The 16,202-nt window shown below is 60.1% G+C and overlaps 1 protein-coding gene across 17 annotated transcripts in view; it reads right to left on the bottom strand.

The window, feature by feature from the left end:
- Cfap74 (cilia and flagella associated protein 74) overlaps positions 1 to 16,202 on the bottom strand; it is a 50,737-nt gene that overhangs the window by 20,163 nt on the left and 14,372 nt on the right. For 16 of the 17 annotated variants that reach the window (XR_001231116.1, XR_001231115.1, XR_001231114.1 and 13 more), the window contains exons 2-16: positions 15,080 to 15,159; positions 13,719 to 13,803; positions 13,421 to 13,567; positions 12,935 to 13,033; positions 12,165 to 12,269; positions 7,831 to 8,004; positions 7,156 to 7,266; positions 6,714 to 6,816; positions 6,120 to 6,277; positions 4,766 to 4,970; positions 4,219 to 4,371; positions 3,164 to 3,337; positions 2,661 to 2,779; positions 356 to 422; positions 46 to 135 (exon numbers count right to left, since the gene is read on the bottom strand). Coding sequence is in view for 14 of the 17 variants with exons in the window: in XM_013504234.1 (XP_013359688.1) it covers positions 46 to 135; positions 356 to 422; positions 2,661 to 2,779; positions 3,164 to 3,337; positions 4,219 to 4,371; positions 4,766 to 4,970; positions 6,120 to 6,277; positions 6,714 to 6,816; positions 7,156 to 7,266; positions 7,831 to 8,004; positions 12,165 to 12,269; positions 12,935 to 13,033; positions 13,421 to 13,567; positions 13,719 to 13,803; positions 15,080 to 15,159 (1,870 nt within the window). In the remaining 3 variants the exon portion in view is untranslated. Of the gene's footprint in view, positions 1 to 45; positions 136 to 355; positions 423 to 2,660; positions 2,780 to 3,163; positions 3,338 to 4,218; positions 4,372 to 4,765; positions 4,971 to 6,119; positions 6,278 to 6,713; positions 6,817 to 7,023; positions 7,124 to 7,155; positions 7,267 to 7,830; positions 8,005 to 12,164; positions 12,270 to 12,934; positions 13,034 to 13,420; positions 13,568 to 13,718; positions 13,804 to 15,079; positions 15,160 to 16,202 lie in introns of those variants that run through there. The other variant, XM_013504233.1, reaches the window with a different exon arrangement.

Below are 16,202 nucleotides of genomic sequence, written 5' to 3'. Positions count from 1 at the left end.
CTGGCGTTGCCAGCCAGGAGCCTAGTGAGGCAGACTTCAACTTACAGAACATTTCTTTGTTGAGCATTTCAGTGGGACAGAAAATCCGCCTGTCTGAGCCAGAAAGGAGACGCTCCCTTCCAGATCTCTGTTTATCTAGAAACAGAACGGTAGCCACCATCGTCACCTGAATGGGAGCCCCAGGCCTGTCACACAGGGCTCCAGAAATGTCTAGGAGGAGCCCCACAGGACAGGGACACCCACTTGCCCACGGGGACCTTAGGGTGGGAGGAACGACCAACCGAACCCCGCCCGCATCTTGGGCGCCATAATTGGGGATTAAACGGCAAAGTGGCGCTGTGACCCGGCCACTCACCATGGGCTTGAAAGTAACGAGCACCTCGCAGGACATCCCCGCTGACAAGGGGCCGGGAGGGTCGAAGCTGAGGGCACAGTGCTTGAGTCACTGTGGGGCGGACGCCGGCCATGCACACCCCTCAGGGCCCCCGGGCTCCCCCGCCGGCCATGCACACCCCTCAGGGCCCCCGGGCTCCCCCGCCCCGCCTGTCTTGACACGGGTCCCGACGCCCAGGGGTGTACCCTGCTGCCCCCATCTCCTAGCCCGGGAGACACTTGGGCAATGCCGGGCCTCTCCGGGGACCTGCGCCTGGCCTGTGGCCAAGGATGTCGGCTTTAATACCACATGGGGGGCACCCAGAGAAACAGCCCCCATTGCCCGGGGAGACTGAAGGCAGCGCTGCCTGGTCTGGCGCTGGCCGAGTCCCCAAGAATTCCTGAGACCTGCCCTCCTCTCACAGTGCTGGATGCCACCAGATTTGCTTGCTTTCAGGCTGCACACACTAAAAATGTAACATCACAACTTGCCCTGGCAGTCTCCCCATCAAGCCAGATGGAAGGGAATCCAAAACGTTTTAGTTGGGTGTGTTGTGCACACCTATAATCCCAGCACTGCAGAGGCTGAGACAGGAGGATCAGCCTGAGTTTGAGGCCAGCCTCGGCTAGGTAGTGAGTTCAAAGCCAGTTCAAAACCACACAGCAAGACCCTGTCTCTAAAAACAAACAAAACCAAAAAATCCCCAAGCTTTCTGAGTGTGAGGGGGCACTCTGGTGGCAGATTACACAGAAGGCGGCAGGACAGGCCTGGCTGGGCAGCAGGTCAGGATCCACGGTGTCGGAAGCGCAGGGCATAGCGGGCCAACCTGGGGCAGCACAGGGCCAGGTGCTCACACCACAGAGCCACCAAGCCAGGCCTCTCCGAGACGCAGAGTTACAAGTGTTGAGGACATAAATAGAGAATTACAGCCACGAGAAGGAACGAGACGCTGTTGAGAAATGCCAGCTCATCTGAAAAAGGACGTGGAATTTTTGGAAAGAAGAAACAGCACCCGAGGAAGACGCAGCGTCAGCAGCTTCGGCAGCCGGTCAGACACAGCTGGGAGGCAAGCGGAGCGCTGGCGATGCCTCACCCGGCCCAGAAAACAGGGATGGGAGGGCAAGGGTGACACCAGGGCTGAGCAGGCCTGGAACCGATCAAACTGAGTTAGGGCCGGGCATAGTGGCACACGCCTGTAATCCCATCACTCGGGAGGCTGAGGCAGGAGGATCTTTGTGGGTTCAAGACTAGCGTGGGCTACAAAGTGAGCTCAAGGCCAGTCTGAACTGCATAGAGAGACCCTGTCTCAAAAAGCCAGAAAAAAGAACCCAAACAAACACCCTCCTCAAAATCCAAAAAAGTGAGTTAGGAAGCGCCATGAGTTGGAGAGAAGCAGCCGCAGCACTGGGTTGCAGAACCTGCGGCCCAGGGCCCTGGAACCAGGCGGCGCAGCCCTGGGGTGAGGGGAGGCCTGTCCACGGGAACCCAGGAGGGCGACACGAGCCTCGCAGGAGTGACCCCGGGCCCCAAGCAGTGAGCCTTGGAGATCTCAGGCCTCGGACCTCTATTACCCACAGGGTGAGACAGACGTGGGCTCCTGCCCCGCTCATCTATGCAAGCATCTGTGGACATCGAGAGGGGCCTGGGAAACTGCGGGCGGAGGCAGAGGGCCTGGGGCCCACCTGACTCAGTGCCCCAAGGGGACAGCGGCTCAGGCCTGGGGACTGAGCAGGATCAGGTGACCAGCCCTGCTCGGGGAGAGGCCTGGGTACTGTCTTAGGAGGGAGGGAGGTCCCAGGGCCCGAGAGCTGGGGAGCGTCAGGGTCCTGTCCAGCCGAACCCCCTTTCAGAGGCTGCGTGTCACGCTAACTGTGAACCAGAAGCTGGGCTGTGGTAGCGGAAGAAAAGGAAGAGAAAGCTGCCTGGAAGGGAAGGCCGGGCTCAGGGGCCCAGGACAGGAGGAGAACACTGGAGGCGAACAGGAGGTGGGAAACAGCCCGTGAAAGGGAACCAGAGGGAAAGCAGCGGTGGGGGAGATGCAGTGAGTGCCTGCCTAGGTGCGGCTTCCACAGTGAGGGAGCAGACCACAGCACAGAGCAGACAGCCTGGGCAGAGTGGCCTCATCTCCCAGGAGGAGGTCAGCATCAAGACGGGGAGGCTGAGAGGACCCGGGGAAGCTGCGCTCCGACAACGTGGACAGGAGCACAGGGGAGGAGCCCCCAGCTCCCTCGGGGACCCAACCCGAGGGTTTACGCCCAGACCCCCTGGGGGCCCCACCAAGCCTCACTCCACGCGGATGAAGTCCCGGAGGTGCTGCTCCACGCCCACCAGCTTGCAGTAGTTGAGTGTGTAGGTGGCGTTTATCAATGTGATCTTCTTCTTGTACACTTTGCCAACATCAAAGTCCTAGAGGGTTTGGGGAGGCCTCAGCACCCCGAGCCTGCAGCAGCCATGCACATCAGACCGCACTGTGCAGCCGAGAGGTCCCAGGAATGATCCCTGGATTTCTGCCTTGCAACTGGCCCCAGGTACGTGAAGAGCAGGTGGGTGTCACAGGCTACCAGCAGGTGGAAGACAGTAGGGACTTCAGGCCACCCATCTCACCCTTGGGGTGACCTGGGCCACCTCACGGGAATCCAGAATTGCTGGTTCACCTCCCAGTTGCCTGGGCTCCTGCCAAGCCACCGAACCCGGGGAGGCCCAGGGAACCCTGTCTGCCAGCCTGAGGTTCTACCCACTTTCCCAAGGTCAGTGAAAGGCACTGGGAGGTGGGGAGGTGGGCAGGCCCACCTTGAAGTGGATGTGCTCAGGCTTGCTGTTGAATGGGCGGCCTTTGAACTCCCGGCCGGAGGCCACCTGCTTGTGGACCACCCCGCTGCGGAGTCGCTCCAGCGTGCAGGCCAGGATGTCCTTGTCCATCTTTGTCCCGCCCACAGGCTTCCGGTCCATGTCCTCCTTGGGCACCTGAAGTTCACAAAGACAGAGGCCTGTGCTGCCCCAAGGGCTGGCAGCCATCAATGGGACGGGGGATCCAGCACCCTGGAGCCACCGTGGCCCCAGGCCAGGCAGCCAGTCTGCACACTGCTCCAGAAAGAGAAACAAAGGGAAGCAAAGCTGAAATGTGTGGAGGGTGGGCCAGGCCCGGAAAGGACGGCAGGGGGAGAACCTTCTAGATCACTGAGTCAGGGCAAGAGACAGTTTTTGAAAAGTCTGGCAGGAAGTGACTTCTCCAGTGGCATCACTGAAAATGGAGCTCTGGCTGGAGGGAAGGCCACCTCCTGACTGCCATTTGCGGCCAGAACCCAGTGCCCAGGCCTGCCCTCACCCTGTCCCATGGTGCGTGTGTGGAATCTGCTTGGGCCTGCCCAGCTGTACCCACCACTCCCCAAGGGGCCACAGAGGAGACAGCTGGCTTGGCCTGTCCCTTCCATGTCCCCAGAACCAGCAGAACCAAATGGCTTTGCCTGACAGCCATAGTGACTGATGTTTACAGAGGCCAGAGGGCAGGTGACACCCCTTGGAGGGGCACAGCTGCAGTCTGAGCCCGGGGCTGGTGCTGGGTGGATGTTTGCTAAAATGCCATCAAGGGATGCCCAGCTCATCCTTCTCCAGCAGTGCTTCCCTGATGGTACACAGGGTGATGCAGGGCTCCCCTGTCCCTCCGGGCCACATGACACAGCATGTGACGGACCATGGATGCCCCCGCAGTGCAGCCAGGCAGCGAGAGGCTGCATGCAGGATCATATTGCACACGCAGCTCCCTGGGCCTCCGTGAGGGGAGGAGCTGAGGCTGGGGGAGGAAGGTGGCTGGGCTGTGGAGAGCACAGGGGGCAAGGCAGCGCTACCTGGTACTGCCTGTGGTCCTCGCTCCACAGCCCAGGGATCTCTGGCTCAGCCAGCGTCTCCTCCTCCAGGTTGGTGGCTGCAGGCATCATTTGCATGGACTCGCTGGAGGCTTTCAGCAGCAGGGACATGGGGTCCATCACTGCCTGGAGGTCCTGCGGGAGAGAGGAGCGGGAAGCTGTGTGCACGGAAAGGCAGCACATGGGGGCAGGAGGAGACCCCTTGGGTCCCATGGCAGCCCCACGTTTGTGGCTCCTCTGTGCTGCACCGGGACGAGGCCCCCCACGCACACTTGGAACTTTCTCTACTTAAAGCAGAACACGCTAATTTGTGCGTGTTGCTAAACGGTTTCTACCAGCTCAGCAGAGCACACAGACACCCGAGTCACGAGTCCCGGGGACGTCTGGCTGGAGGATGCGCTGTTACCGCCCACCTGCTCCTCACCTCAGGTTGTCGCTGAAAGCACCCGGGCCCTGCAAGGCCCCGAGACCTGAGAGGGCAGCGTGATGGCCCCCCAGGCAAGCTTGCAAACATCGTCGCTCTGCTCACCAGCGAGTGCCTGGTAGCTACGGGGGCCGCCTTCCCTTCACAGAAGGCAGCGATGTAGCTCCAGGTCCGGTCCCTCAGCGTCCGGAGCGCAGTGGCCTTGGCCGGGGGCCGCTGTCTCTTCCTGAGGCTTTCCTCCTGGGCCTCCTCCTTCAGGATCCGACTGACGATCTCCTGCTTCCGGAGCTTCTGCTCCTCCTCGAAGGCCCTACAGGAAGCGCTTCTCAGAAGACAGCCAGATGCCTGCTGCACCTGGCGCCACCCAGCACCAGCCCGGGTCAGACCAAAGGGGGCAGACAGACAGGCGCAGTGTGTCGCACTCAGGGCTTCATGACACCAGGATGCTGCCCCCATGAGGACCCAGAGGCCACACCCAGGCTGACCCTCAGCAGTGCCCAGTCAGGGTCAGGATGAAGGAAGAAAGCGTTAGGGACCATATATGGACTTGAGGCAGGAGAGTCGGCCTCGCTAGGACCCTGGCTCAGGGAGCCCACCCAACGTGGGGATGGGAGGCTGGGCTGAACTCCACCAGGTAGACCAGAGTGGGAAGTGGAGGGCAGTGTGGAGGCGGGGGAGGAAGAGGAGGAGGGGGGGAGGAGGAAGAGGAAGAGGTGGAGGAGGAGGAGCATGTGGAGGAGGAGGAACAGGTGGAAGAGAAGGAAGAGGAGGAGGAAGAGGTGGAAGAGAAGGAAGAGGAGGAGGAAGTGAAGGAGCAGGAGGAGGAGGAGAAAGAGGAAGAGGAGGAAGAGGTGGAGAAGGAGGAAGAAGAGGAGGAGGAAGAGGTAGAGGAAGAGAAATAGGAAGAAGAGGAAGAGAAGGAGGAAGTGGAAGAGGAGGAGAAGGAACAAGAGGAGGAGAAAGGAAGAAGAGGAAGAGGTAGAGGAGGAGGAAGAAGAGGAGGAGGAAGAGGTGGAAGAGGAAGAGATGGAGGAGGAAGAGGAGGAGAAATAGGAAGAAGAATCAGAGGAGGAAGAAGAGGTGGAGGAGGAGGAGGAAGAGGAAGAGGTGGAGGAAGAGGAAGAGGAGGAGGAGGAGGAGGTGGAAGAGGAGGAGGTAGAGGAGGAAGAGGAGGAGAAATGCAAAGAAGAATCAGAGGAGGAGGAAGAGGTGGAAGAGGAGGAGGAGGAGGCTGCCGAAAGCAGAGCTGTCTCAGCACACCAAGGCCCCTGGAGGTGGTGAACACAGGCCCTTGCTCCCTGGGGTTCTGCAGCAGGGGGCAGAACATGGATGGAGGGCCGTGGCAGGAGCGAGGGTCCCCGGTTAAGAGTCAGGTGGGTCATGGCCAAGTGGCCAAGTGGGGCTGGGAGGGGCTGGGAGCCTCCTTCACGCCACAGCCACCCGAGCCCACTGCCCGCACCGCCTCTGCGCCTCCAGCTCCTGGCGGCGGCGCTGGTGGGAAAGGTGCTTGAAGGCGTCCCTGCCCTGGGCCAGGACTGCCTGCTGCTCTGCCTGGGCCTGCTGCTCCTCCTGCTCCGCCCGGGCCCGGCCCCAGGCCTGAAACTTCCGCAGCGTCTCCTGCAAAAGGCAGTGCTGCAGCTCTGGTGTCTGCACAGGTGCAAGCAAGTACACGCCTGTTCACACGCTGACACACACGCACACACAGGCACACCTACCCACACGTGCGCACACACCCGCCCCTCTCCAGGGGACGCTCTGCAAACTCCACAGCTCTTCCTGTCTCCTCCTCCCAAACCCAGTCCTGGGTGTGCAGGGCTGGCCGGGCTGGCCACGCGGCCCCACCCTAAGCCTTTGGGTGCTGCCTCCCACCGTTCCCACACTCCTGCAAGGTCAGACCCCACACTGGCCTGGGCCCCGTGTTCCTGGGGGCCCCTCCTGTTCCCCGGGCTGAGACCCTGAGCACAGGCAGGAAGCCATGGTGTCAGCTCAGCGACTGCCGGGGTCCGGCCGTGACAGGTCCCGGGGGACTCCGCCAGCCCCAGGCCGCGCCTACCCGGTTGGTGGCAATGCTGTTCTTCAGTGCCAGTACGGCCTCCATGCGCCGCTGCAGGTGCTCATGGGACTCCAGCTCTTCCTGCCGCTCTCGCTCCCGGATCCTGGAGGAAGACACACCGTAAACAGGACAGTAGGCGGGCGTGCGGGCAGTGAGGCAGCGGCCTCGGGTGCTGCGCCCTCCGCCAGGAAGCCAGCAAAGGTGACAGCAAGAAGGCAGCAGGGAAAGGATTTGGTTGCCTTCTCCCGCCTTGGGCTCACTGTGCCTCACGGTCTTTTTCTAAAAATAAAGAGCTCAGAACTAAACCCACAGATTAGCTGGGTTCTGATGGCGACTTAATGGGCTCACAGTAAACCAGGGGGCGTTTCAGAACAAATGTGAGGGACCCACACCCTCAGCTCCCTTGGGGCCAGGACAGGAAGTGAGGTCAGAGGGAACGCACCGGCCCAGGGAGGCCTTCAGGAACTTCACCGCCACCCGGTGGTTCTTCTGGGCATCTTCTACCAGCTTCTGGTGCCTGAGCCCCAGCTCCCTCTGGGTGTGCAAGGACCTCCTGCGGCGACATAGGCAGGGGACGTGGCTCCTGCTGCAGCCTCTCCCTGTGCTGGCTCCGCCAGGCCAGGAGCAGCAGGCAGGGCTGGCCCCACGGGTGACACAGAGGAAGCAGGGGGTGCACCGGGACTCCGGTCTCCAGAGGTGGGGCCATGAGAGGGGAAAGGGTCAGCAAATATGGGGAGATGAGGCCCCGGAGGAGCAGGCAATGAGGGGCAGACAGGACCGGGATGGGGTGCCTTGGGGCGGGGGTGTACCCTGGGGCAGCCGGGTGGAGGAGGGGCTCATGATGAGAAGCCAGATGCTCAGGACAGGCCTGGGCAGTGCCGCGAGAGGACACCCGGGACGCCGGGGGCTGAGCCTGAGCACTCCAGGACTGGAGTGGGCGGAGGAGCAGCCAGAGGTGGGTAAGCCAGGAACAGCCCCTGGGAGGTACGGCTTTGGCGCTGGCCCTGGTGACTGTGGCTAGAGGCCTTCCGGGGAGCCGGGGCAGGGCATGGCAGGCCCGCAGGTAAATCCCTGGTGCCAAAGCCAGCGGGATCAGGGGCTTCCTAGGGCTGCTCACCGGATCCGGAGCCGGCGGTTCCTCTCTGCCTTCCCCGAGGCTTCCTCCTCCCTGCGGAGCTGCTGGGCTGTGTGAGCCCGCAGGAACCCTTCCCTGGCCTTGGCCTCCTCACGGTTGCACTTCCGGACGCCCTCCAGCTGCCCCTTCTTGACCTCGAGGTGCCACATGGTGTTCCTGGAAGACCAGAGGTGCTCGCTGGAGACCGGGACCAGCCTCTGTGGAGCAGCCCTCCCGGTCGGGGCTGTCTGGCACCAAGCTGTGATGAGCACTCTGGGGATGCTGGACGCCCCCATGACAGGTCAGCTCTGTCCGGGGAGCCTCTTTTCAACGTTTCCCACCCTGGAGAGTCACAGCCCCACCACCTGCATCCAGGCTAGAGCCCAGCACTACACTTCCTGTGGGCCCACGGGCGCTTGCTCCTCTGGCCTAGGGCTGGGGCAGCTGACCACTGCAGGCCCGAGTGGGCCTGAGGGAACTTGGGGAAGGTCGCTGGGACTGTCTTCTGCAGGCCTGGGGCCCTGCCAGTCCTCAGCTGAGTTTGCTGCGGCTGGGAGTCTGATGGTGGCCAGCCCTGACACTCGTTGGACAGGGACCTGCCCGGCTTCTGGTCTTGGGCACATCTGTCCTGGCTTGTTGGTGACATACACGCCCCTTGGCTGCTGGCACAGGAAGTTCCCAGGCCTCTTCAGCAGGGAACACAGGACCCCCTCTTGAGGTGCAGCAGCGGAGTTTGTGGGTACGGGTCACTGGACAGCAGCAGCAGAGTGACCCTGGGGCTCCAGGGGCAAGCAAGCGCCTCACACTCAGCCAGCTTGACATTTGCCGTTAGGTCTTTTCAGCTGCTCCACATCATATCAGGAAAATTCCCTGCGGCTCCTGCTTTGTTATAAGCGCTTCTCAAAAACCATGACCGCGTTGTCCAGTCCACTCCCTCTCCCTGCTGCAGAACCCGCTCTAACAGTCACTGCCTGTGGCCCCCACTTTTCTGCAGTGCAGGGCATGGAGCCCAGGCCCTTCACTGAGCTTCACCCCAGCCTCTTGCCTTCTATTGTGAGACAAGGTCATGCCAAGTCCCTAAATTGCCCAGGCTGCACTAGAAGTTCTGACCCTCCTGCCTCAGCCTCCGGGTGCTGGTGTGCGCGCCCTCCTGGCTCATGGCCCCTTGGCTGAAGTCAGCCTCCTCGCGGCTGTGCGCAGCTTTCTCCCAACACGTGGACAGCGCATGCTGCGTGCGCCCAGCAGCTCCTGGGTCCTGGGAGAGGAGTCCTGAGCGGCCCGCTGTGTGCACCTCACACGTGGCAGGAGCCGTCGTCATGCTCCCCCCAGGACTTCCCGTCTCCTTCCTCAGGAGCTTGGTTTATGCTCCCCTTCCCCACGCCGGCCCCGGTGTCGGCAGTTGAGGGTTCACGGCTCTATGTGCTTCGCAGGGCTGCTGTGGTCTTTGCTGAGTAACGTGAAGCCCTCGATCCCTGTACTGGGTGGGGTTGCTCCTCTCCTTTGCCACCCCACTTTCTCGACAGTGGCCCCCACGCCGACCTGACCTGATGGTGCAGTGGTGCTCAGAGAGTTTCCGTCCACCCCGCTCAGGACTCATGCCGTTCTCCACCCTGGGCTCTGAGCGTCCTGTGACTCTGAAGAGAATCAGCCATTTGCGGGGTGTGTGTGTGTGTGTGTGTGCTACTTCTCCCTGTGCTATGGTCTCAGGGTTAGGGGTCTCTTGTGCCACAGGGAGGGTCGGGGCTGGCCGATCCTGCTGCTGGGACAACACTGGGACCCTGGGAGTTTCAGATCAATGCAAGTGTGTTCCTTGACGTTCTGGACACCCCGGGTCTGAACCGGAGGCTCCAGCGGTTCCAGGTCTGCGGATGACCCATCCTGCCTGATGGCACGGTCCAGCTGTCCTCACGGATGCACAGAACGGGCGACCTGGCTGTCCTAGCTCTTTCCCGGGGACACTTAACCCTTGAGGTCGCCTCGCTTCCCAGGCCTGCACGGCCTCCGCCGCCTTCCTCAGGGTTAAGGTCCCCACATGGACTCTGAAGGGACACATGCATTTGCGGGAAGTGGGGAGAGCCAGAGGCTTGGTCCAGCCCTGGTGAGCACCCTAGCAGCCCTTTCAGATAAGGCTGGTCCCCAAGAGCCCAGAGGCCCAGAAACGTCTATCAGGGTGCCAGCCCCTCCTCTACACCCCCAGCCTGGAGCTGGCAGGAGCCAAGGGGCCTGGCTCAGTATGACCTGGTGCCACACCAGGGCACGGGGCCACTGCACATCCACAGAGCCTGGGAATGTAGGAGAGAGACTCCTTTACAAAGCCAGGTTTTAAGTTCCTTTCTTTCTTGGTGTGGTACTGGGGATTGAACCCACGGTCTTTCCATCAAGTTCTCTTTTATTTATTTTTATTTTGTATTTTGAGAAACCATCTCACTAAACCTCTAAATTGCCCTGGTTGGACTCAAGCTGTGATCCTTCTGCCTCAGCCTCCCAAAGTGCTGGGAACACATGCATGCACCACCTCCTCCAGCAATTTCTTCATTTCTGAAGCTCTGCTATCGATTTTTATCAAGGCCGGGTGGTCCCTGGCACAGGGGTACAGGTTATGGGGGCAGCAGGTTGCTGGGCAGCTCTGCAGCGCTGCTGGTACGGGCAGTGTCTTGCCTTAGTCCACCCACAGCCCCCACCCCACCCAGCCTGGTCCTGGTGGCACGGAGCCTGCAGCTGAGCCAGGTGGCTTCAGACAGGCTGTCTGGCTGATGGCACCGGCCTTTGGTTGATGGTTACCAAGCTCCACATCCTTCCTGGATGTCCCTCCAGGAAGAGGGGAGCAGGAGACCGTGGCTGCTCTGAGGCTGGGCGAGATCCCGTGTCCCGGCCAGTGTGCACACAGGCACCGGGGCTGCGTGGCTGAGCGTCATCTGCAGTTGTGGAACAGAAGGCTGCCCCTGCCTCCCCTCGTTGGCCGGGAATCATCCCTTGAGTCGGGGTGAGGCGATGCCAGCGTCCCTGACATGGCAGGTGACCCGCGGGTGGCACAACCAGTCTGCCCCGCCGAGGATGGCCTTCCCAAGGTGGCCGGTCCACTTCTGGGGATGTGGGGTGGTGGCTTTCAGGGTCCCCTGAGGGTGCTGTGGAGGGTTCTCTGCGGTGTGGCATTTCCATTTGGGTACATGGCAGGGAGAGTTCAAAGGGCCAGGCAGAGGCAGGCGCCGGTGTGGATGAGGGGAGCTGCGGGGCTGAGACACCAGCAGCTCCTCAGGTCGGCAGAGGAAGGAACCTGGCACCCGGGCGCACGGCCGGGCCCTGCGTGTCAGGGTGCTGCCCTTGATGCAGCCCAGCCCTCCGAGTGCCCTGGTCCTCTGCACTGTGCAGGGTGTGGCTGGGGTGCAGTCTGAGCAGGGCCAGTGGGCGCTTGGCCAGGAGGTGTCCAGGCAGAAGGGATTCGGGCAGCTCAGTGATCTTTGGGTCCTGAGGACCAAGACCACGGGAACCACAGAAGCCCTTCACCTCACGTGTGGGTAGTGGGTGGCAGATGACAATGCTGGCTGTGGGGGAGGGGGAAGGACACAGGGCCAGGTCTGGGGACAAGCACAGCCCTACGACACCCTGACTCTTGCCCAAAGGCCCCTCGAGAAGTGGCAAACTGGGTGTGCTGAGCCGCAGGGGTCCCGGGCAGACGGGGTCTGCGTGAGTCTTGGGTTCTGCGGCAGCGCCAGCCTGCACTGCCCCGGCCTTCCCTCTCTGTGAATCAAGCCCAGGAAGGCAATGACCCAGAGTGGCTAGCGGTCAGGCGCCTGGAAGGACACAGGCAGAGAACTGGCCTGAGGGGCGCTTGGGGACAGGGCCTGGGGACAGGGTCCAGAGACAGGACAGCACTTGCCACGCAGGCTCCTCTAACTGTGGTCATGAACCAGGGCCAGAGCGTGTGGACCGGGAGCCAGTGCGGGCTCTACCTCCAGACCCTGTCTGCTAGGCCCACGGGCCAGCTCTGATGGGACCCAGACCTGGCCGCCACACTCTAGGGTCACGCGGGGTCTGTCTCCCCCCAGGTGCTTCTGCAAAAGCTGGGGGCACCTCGGAGCCGGCAATGCTCCTTGTAAGGATGCACAGGGACCAGGAAATGGGAGCGGACAGAGACTGAAGCTGCAATCCCAGGAGCGGAAACCCAGGCGGGCAGCGGAAATGCCCGGATGGGCGGCTCCAGCGTCTCGCTGCCTGTCATCCCCCAGCTCCACGCTGCTTCAGGGACGCACAAGGTCTGGGGGCTCAGTCCACCCCCAGGTGATCACTGCGTCCACGGCTCCCGGGGCCCCAGTGGCGCCCGCGCCCACCTGACTCACTCGCTCTCCTGCAGCACGGTCCCGAGTCTCGCGTGCAGGTCACGCTCACCCTCCAGCTCCAGGTGCAGGCGTCGGGATGCGGCCTGCAGGCGGCCCACCGCTGCCCTGCCGTGGTGACAGGAGACGGGACAGTGCAGGTTGGCCCTGGAGAAGTGGGGGCCCTGGGCCTCACCACAGGGGCACCGGAGCCCCCCTGCCCTGCTGGCTAGACTCGAGGCTCCTGCCTTCCTCCCAGGAGTCTGGAAGCCAAACTCCTTGTTCCCGGGCCCTGCAGGTGCACCCTGGAGGGACCCAGTGCACCCCGAAACACCACCATGCCTGCTGACCTGAGCTGCTGAGCCCCGCCTGGCCCTGCCTCCCTCCTGGGCTGCAGTGCTCCCTGGGCACTGTCCACACCAGAGCCCATGACCACCCCTGAGCTCACAGCTTCGCGGCAGGGTGAGGGGGTGCTGGGTCCTCGTGTGGAAGACCTGGGGAGTCTTGTCCACAGAAGGGCCTGGGTGACACTGACCAGAGGGTGGGCCACGCGGACGCTGCCGGTCACAACCCCCGGCGTGGATGTGGTGCTCATAAGTGGGTTCAAAGCAACCACTCAGGCCTCGGGTCCTCTGCAGACCCCAGGCTGCTGCACCCCAGACCCAGGCGGGTTTAAAAACCCAGGGAGGAGCCAGGTGTGTCCCAGGGGAGCTGACTTCTCCTGCCCCACTGTGGGGTGTGGCTGACACCTCCGGCCTGGCCACAGCCCCACGTCCCGGCCCACAGATGCCTACATGTTGCTGGACTTCCTCTCCTGGGCCACCTGGGCAGCCACGCTCGCCTGCTGCTTGCTCAGGACGTCCATCCTGTGGTGACAGGCGCACAGCTCCTCTCTGTGGTGAGAGTTGGGGTGGGGTCCCTGAAGCTCCACCCCAGGGGGCAACAAGGTGGGGAGGATCCCGCCCAGCTCTCCCTGCCTAGGCTGGGGCAGTGGGCACCTCTCAGGGTCTCTGACTATGGGGTAACAAGAGCAGGGCCTCATCCCTCTGTTTCTGGAAAAGCCCCCTGGGGTGATATCACCGTGCCTGGGGGCCACGTGGGGGCCTGGAGTCCCCTGGATCCTCACAGGCCAGAGCCGCTGGGTGCTTGGCCTTCACAGGACCCAGCCCCATTCAGGGGCTCCCCTTGGTTTGGGGCAACAGACTGGAACCCAGCAGAGCTGTGGCCGCGGAGCTTGAGGGTGAGGGTGGGGAGGCGCTGAGCCGGGCGACCAGGCTCACCTGGTCTTCTGGAGGAACAGGTCCTTCTCTTCCTGCGCCCTGTCCAGCAGGTCCAGGCTCCTGCGCAGCTGGCACGCCTGCACCCTGTCTCTGACCGTGGTTGGTGTCCTTGCTTTCTGGGCATCGGGGCTTCTCTCCTTCCTGGGACTTGGAATGAAAGGGACAGAGGCTGCCGCCCACCGTGTCCACCGCTTGTGTCCGCCGTGTGACTCGGGGTCATCCACGCCCGCCGCTCCACATCCCACTGCGGGAGCTGCACTCGAGGCTGGGGAGTGGCTCCCCTTCCCCCAAGAATTACCAGGGGTGGTGGGGGGCAGCGGTGTTCTCTGTTCCCAGGGGACCACATTCCGTCTCAAACTTTGGATCCTCCAATTCATCTGCTTCTAGAAATCAAGGCAGGAAGAGTTAAAAAAAAAAAGGCAGCTGGGGGTAGTGGTGCACGCCTGCAATCCTAGCATTCAGGAGGCCGAGGCAGGAGGACTGCCGTGGGTTTAAGGCCAGCCTGGACTATATGGCGAGAGCCTGTCTCAAAAACAAACAACTGGCAATCCACAGGAAAAAATAAAGTAAAAAAGAAAATCCCCAAACTCCAAATAAACAGCAGATTACACATGCAAGTCTCAAACTAGATGAGTAAAGAGGTTCTCAAAGCAGGGGTGAGGGAACCAGGGGCCCCAAGACTTCTTCAGGGGTCTCCAGATTAAACCCATGTTCACGGTTGTATTGACACAGGCTCAGCCTTGCCCTATTGTTTCCTGTGCATTTATGGGAGTTGCTGACGGCCTCTTGGAGACACAGGGGTCTACTGAACTGAACGCGGTTACTAGTAGCAGTTCAATATTGCGCTTGTGCATTAGTAAATACGGAAGTACTTTCAGCCTCACTCTTTGACACAGTAAACATGGAAAGACAGAATCAGCACATTTAACACCTCTTTATGCCTCCAACAATTTTTAAGGCATGCATGGCGGTCCACATTGGTAATCCCAGCACTCTGGGAGGCTGAGGCAGGAGGGCTACAAGTTCAAGCCTAGCCTGGGCAATTTAGCAATTCATCAGTGAAAACCTGTCTCAAAATAAACAAGTGAAAAATGGGCTGCCAAAGGCTCTGTGTTCCATCCCTAGTACTGGAAAAAAGAAGTAGAGAGGTTCTTGAGAATCCTTGTCTTAGGAAATCACCAGAGACCTCCTGCAAAATGTGGCAAGGGTTATTGCCACACAGCCAACCTCTGTAAAAATGACTGATAAGGAACTTTAGAAGGCCTGGGGCCGGTCACCACAGGGGTGTGAGAGAGGGAAGGCAGTGGGTGGCACCCAGCCGAAGACCAAATCAAGAACATCTCTGAAAGATTTCAGATCATAATTTTAAGAAGAAAATCTAAATGTTTCCAGAAGTAGAAAATAAAAACAGGTCACACTCAAAGGACGGATAAAAGCGGCCCAACTTCTCCATAGTGATACTGGAAACTAGAAAACTACAATGTCTCTTTCAAAATTCTCAGCCACCATCTATCCTTTCAATATAATAACACCAGCTCCCTGGTGGAGGAAAAATACGAATTTAGTAGATGCAGTTTCCCTGCAATACAGAGAACTGAGGAGCAGCCCTGGGCCCATTGGTGTCTTTGTTGCTGGAGAGAAGCGTGCAGTCTTTACTACCATCCTCTACGAGGTCATCCACAAGCTCCTTGTGCAGGAACAGGCCAGCACCCTCTTCCATCCTGGGAGACAGAAGACAGCTGCAAAGAAATCATTACAAGATCTAGGTCAGAGGCTGGAGATTTAGCTCAGCGGCACAGGGCCTGCCTGGCAAGTGCAAGGTCATGAGTTCGATTCCCGGTACCGGAAAAAGAAACCAAAAAAACAGAAAAAACAAACAAACAAACAAAAAAGATGTAGGTCAACAAGGTCACAGATTAAAAAGAAAAACCAAAAAGTTTGGACTTTATAGGAATTCATGGTGTTTCACTAAAAAGACTGTTAAGAAAATGAACAGATAAGCCACACACTAGGAAATAAGTATTTGTGTAACAGATATCTGACAAGGATCATGTATCCAGAGTATAGAAAGAGCTCCTAAATATCCACAAAATAAACTCCAATTTTAAAGTCAAAAGATTTAGAAAAGATGTGGCAAAAAAAGATACAGAGATGGTCAATACGCAGGTGACACTTTCTGTGACACTGACAGTCATCAGGAAAACACAAATTAAAATCAGAGTGAGGTACCACTGTACAGGCACTAGAATGCCTGAAATAAAATGTACTGGCGGCGCGCAGTGCGAGAAGGGTCATGGGAATGGTGCATCCACACCCAGCCGGCCGGAGCGAAGCAGGGCTTGGATTCTGCCAGGCAACTCCTTCCCAACGCATCCCGGAGCCTGACCAGCAGTCCTGGTGTTGCTAAGAAACAACAGCTTGTCCATACCAAGCTCATACCGGAATATTTATAGCACCCTGTTCTTCATTGCTCCAACTTGGAAATGCTTGTGTCCCTCAATATGAGAACGAGAACAAATTGTTGGACCTCACACGAGGGAAAACGTTCAGCCGTGAAGAGTGGAGGGATGACAGGCACAGCCGCGTGAACCCCAGCAGCCTCAGGGCAAGGAGGCCGGACAAGGAGCTTGCAGAAGCCCAGTGTAGGCAGGACTGTGGGCGCGACAGGGACCAGAGAGGGGCAATGTGGTGGGGGAAGAGGAGCTATCGGGAACCTGGGGAAGGGCTCCGCAGTTCGTTTTTGGTGGCGGTTACACAGGTGAATGAAACTGCAAAGATGCAA

Source organism: Chinchilla lanigera, unplaced genomic scaffold (assembly GCF_000276665.1).
Source record: "Chinchilla lanigera isolate Chin_1 unplaced genomic scaffold, ChiLan1.0 scaffold00085, whole genome shotgun sequence".
NCBI lineage: Eukaryota > Metazoa > Chordata > Mammalia > Rodentia > Chinchillidae > Chinchilla > Chinchilla lanigera.
Note: the sequence above shows the minus strand (reverse complement) of the source record. Positions and strands in the feature narration are given on the sequence as shown.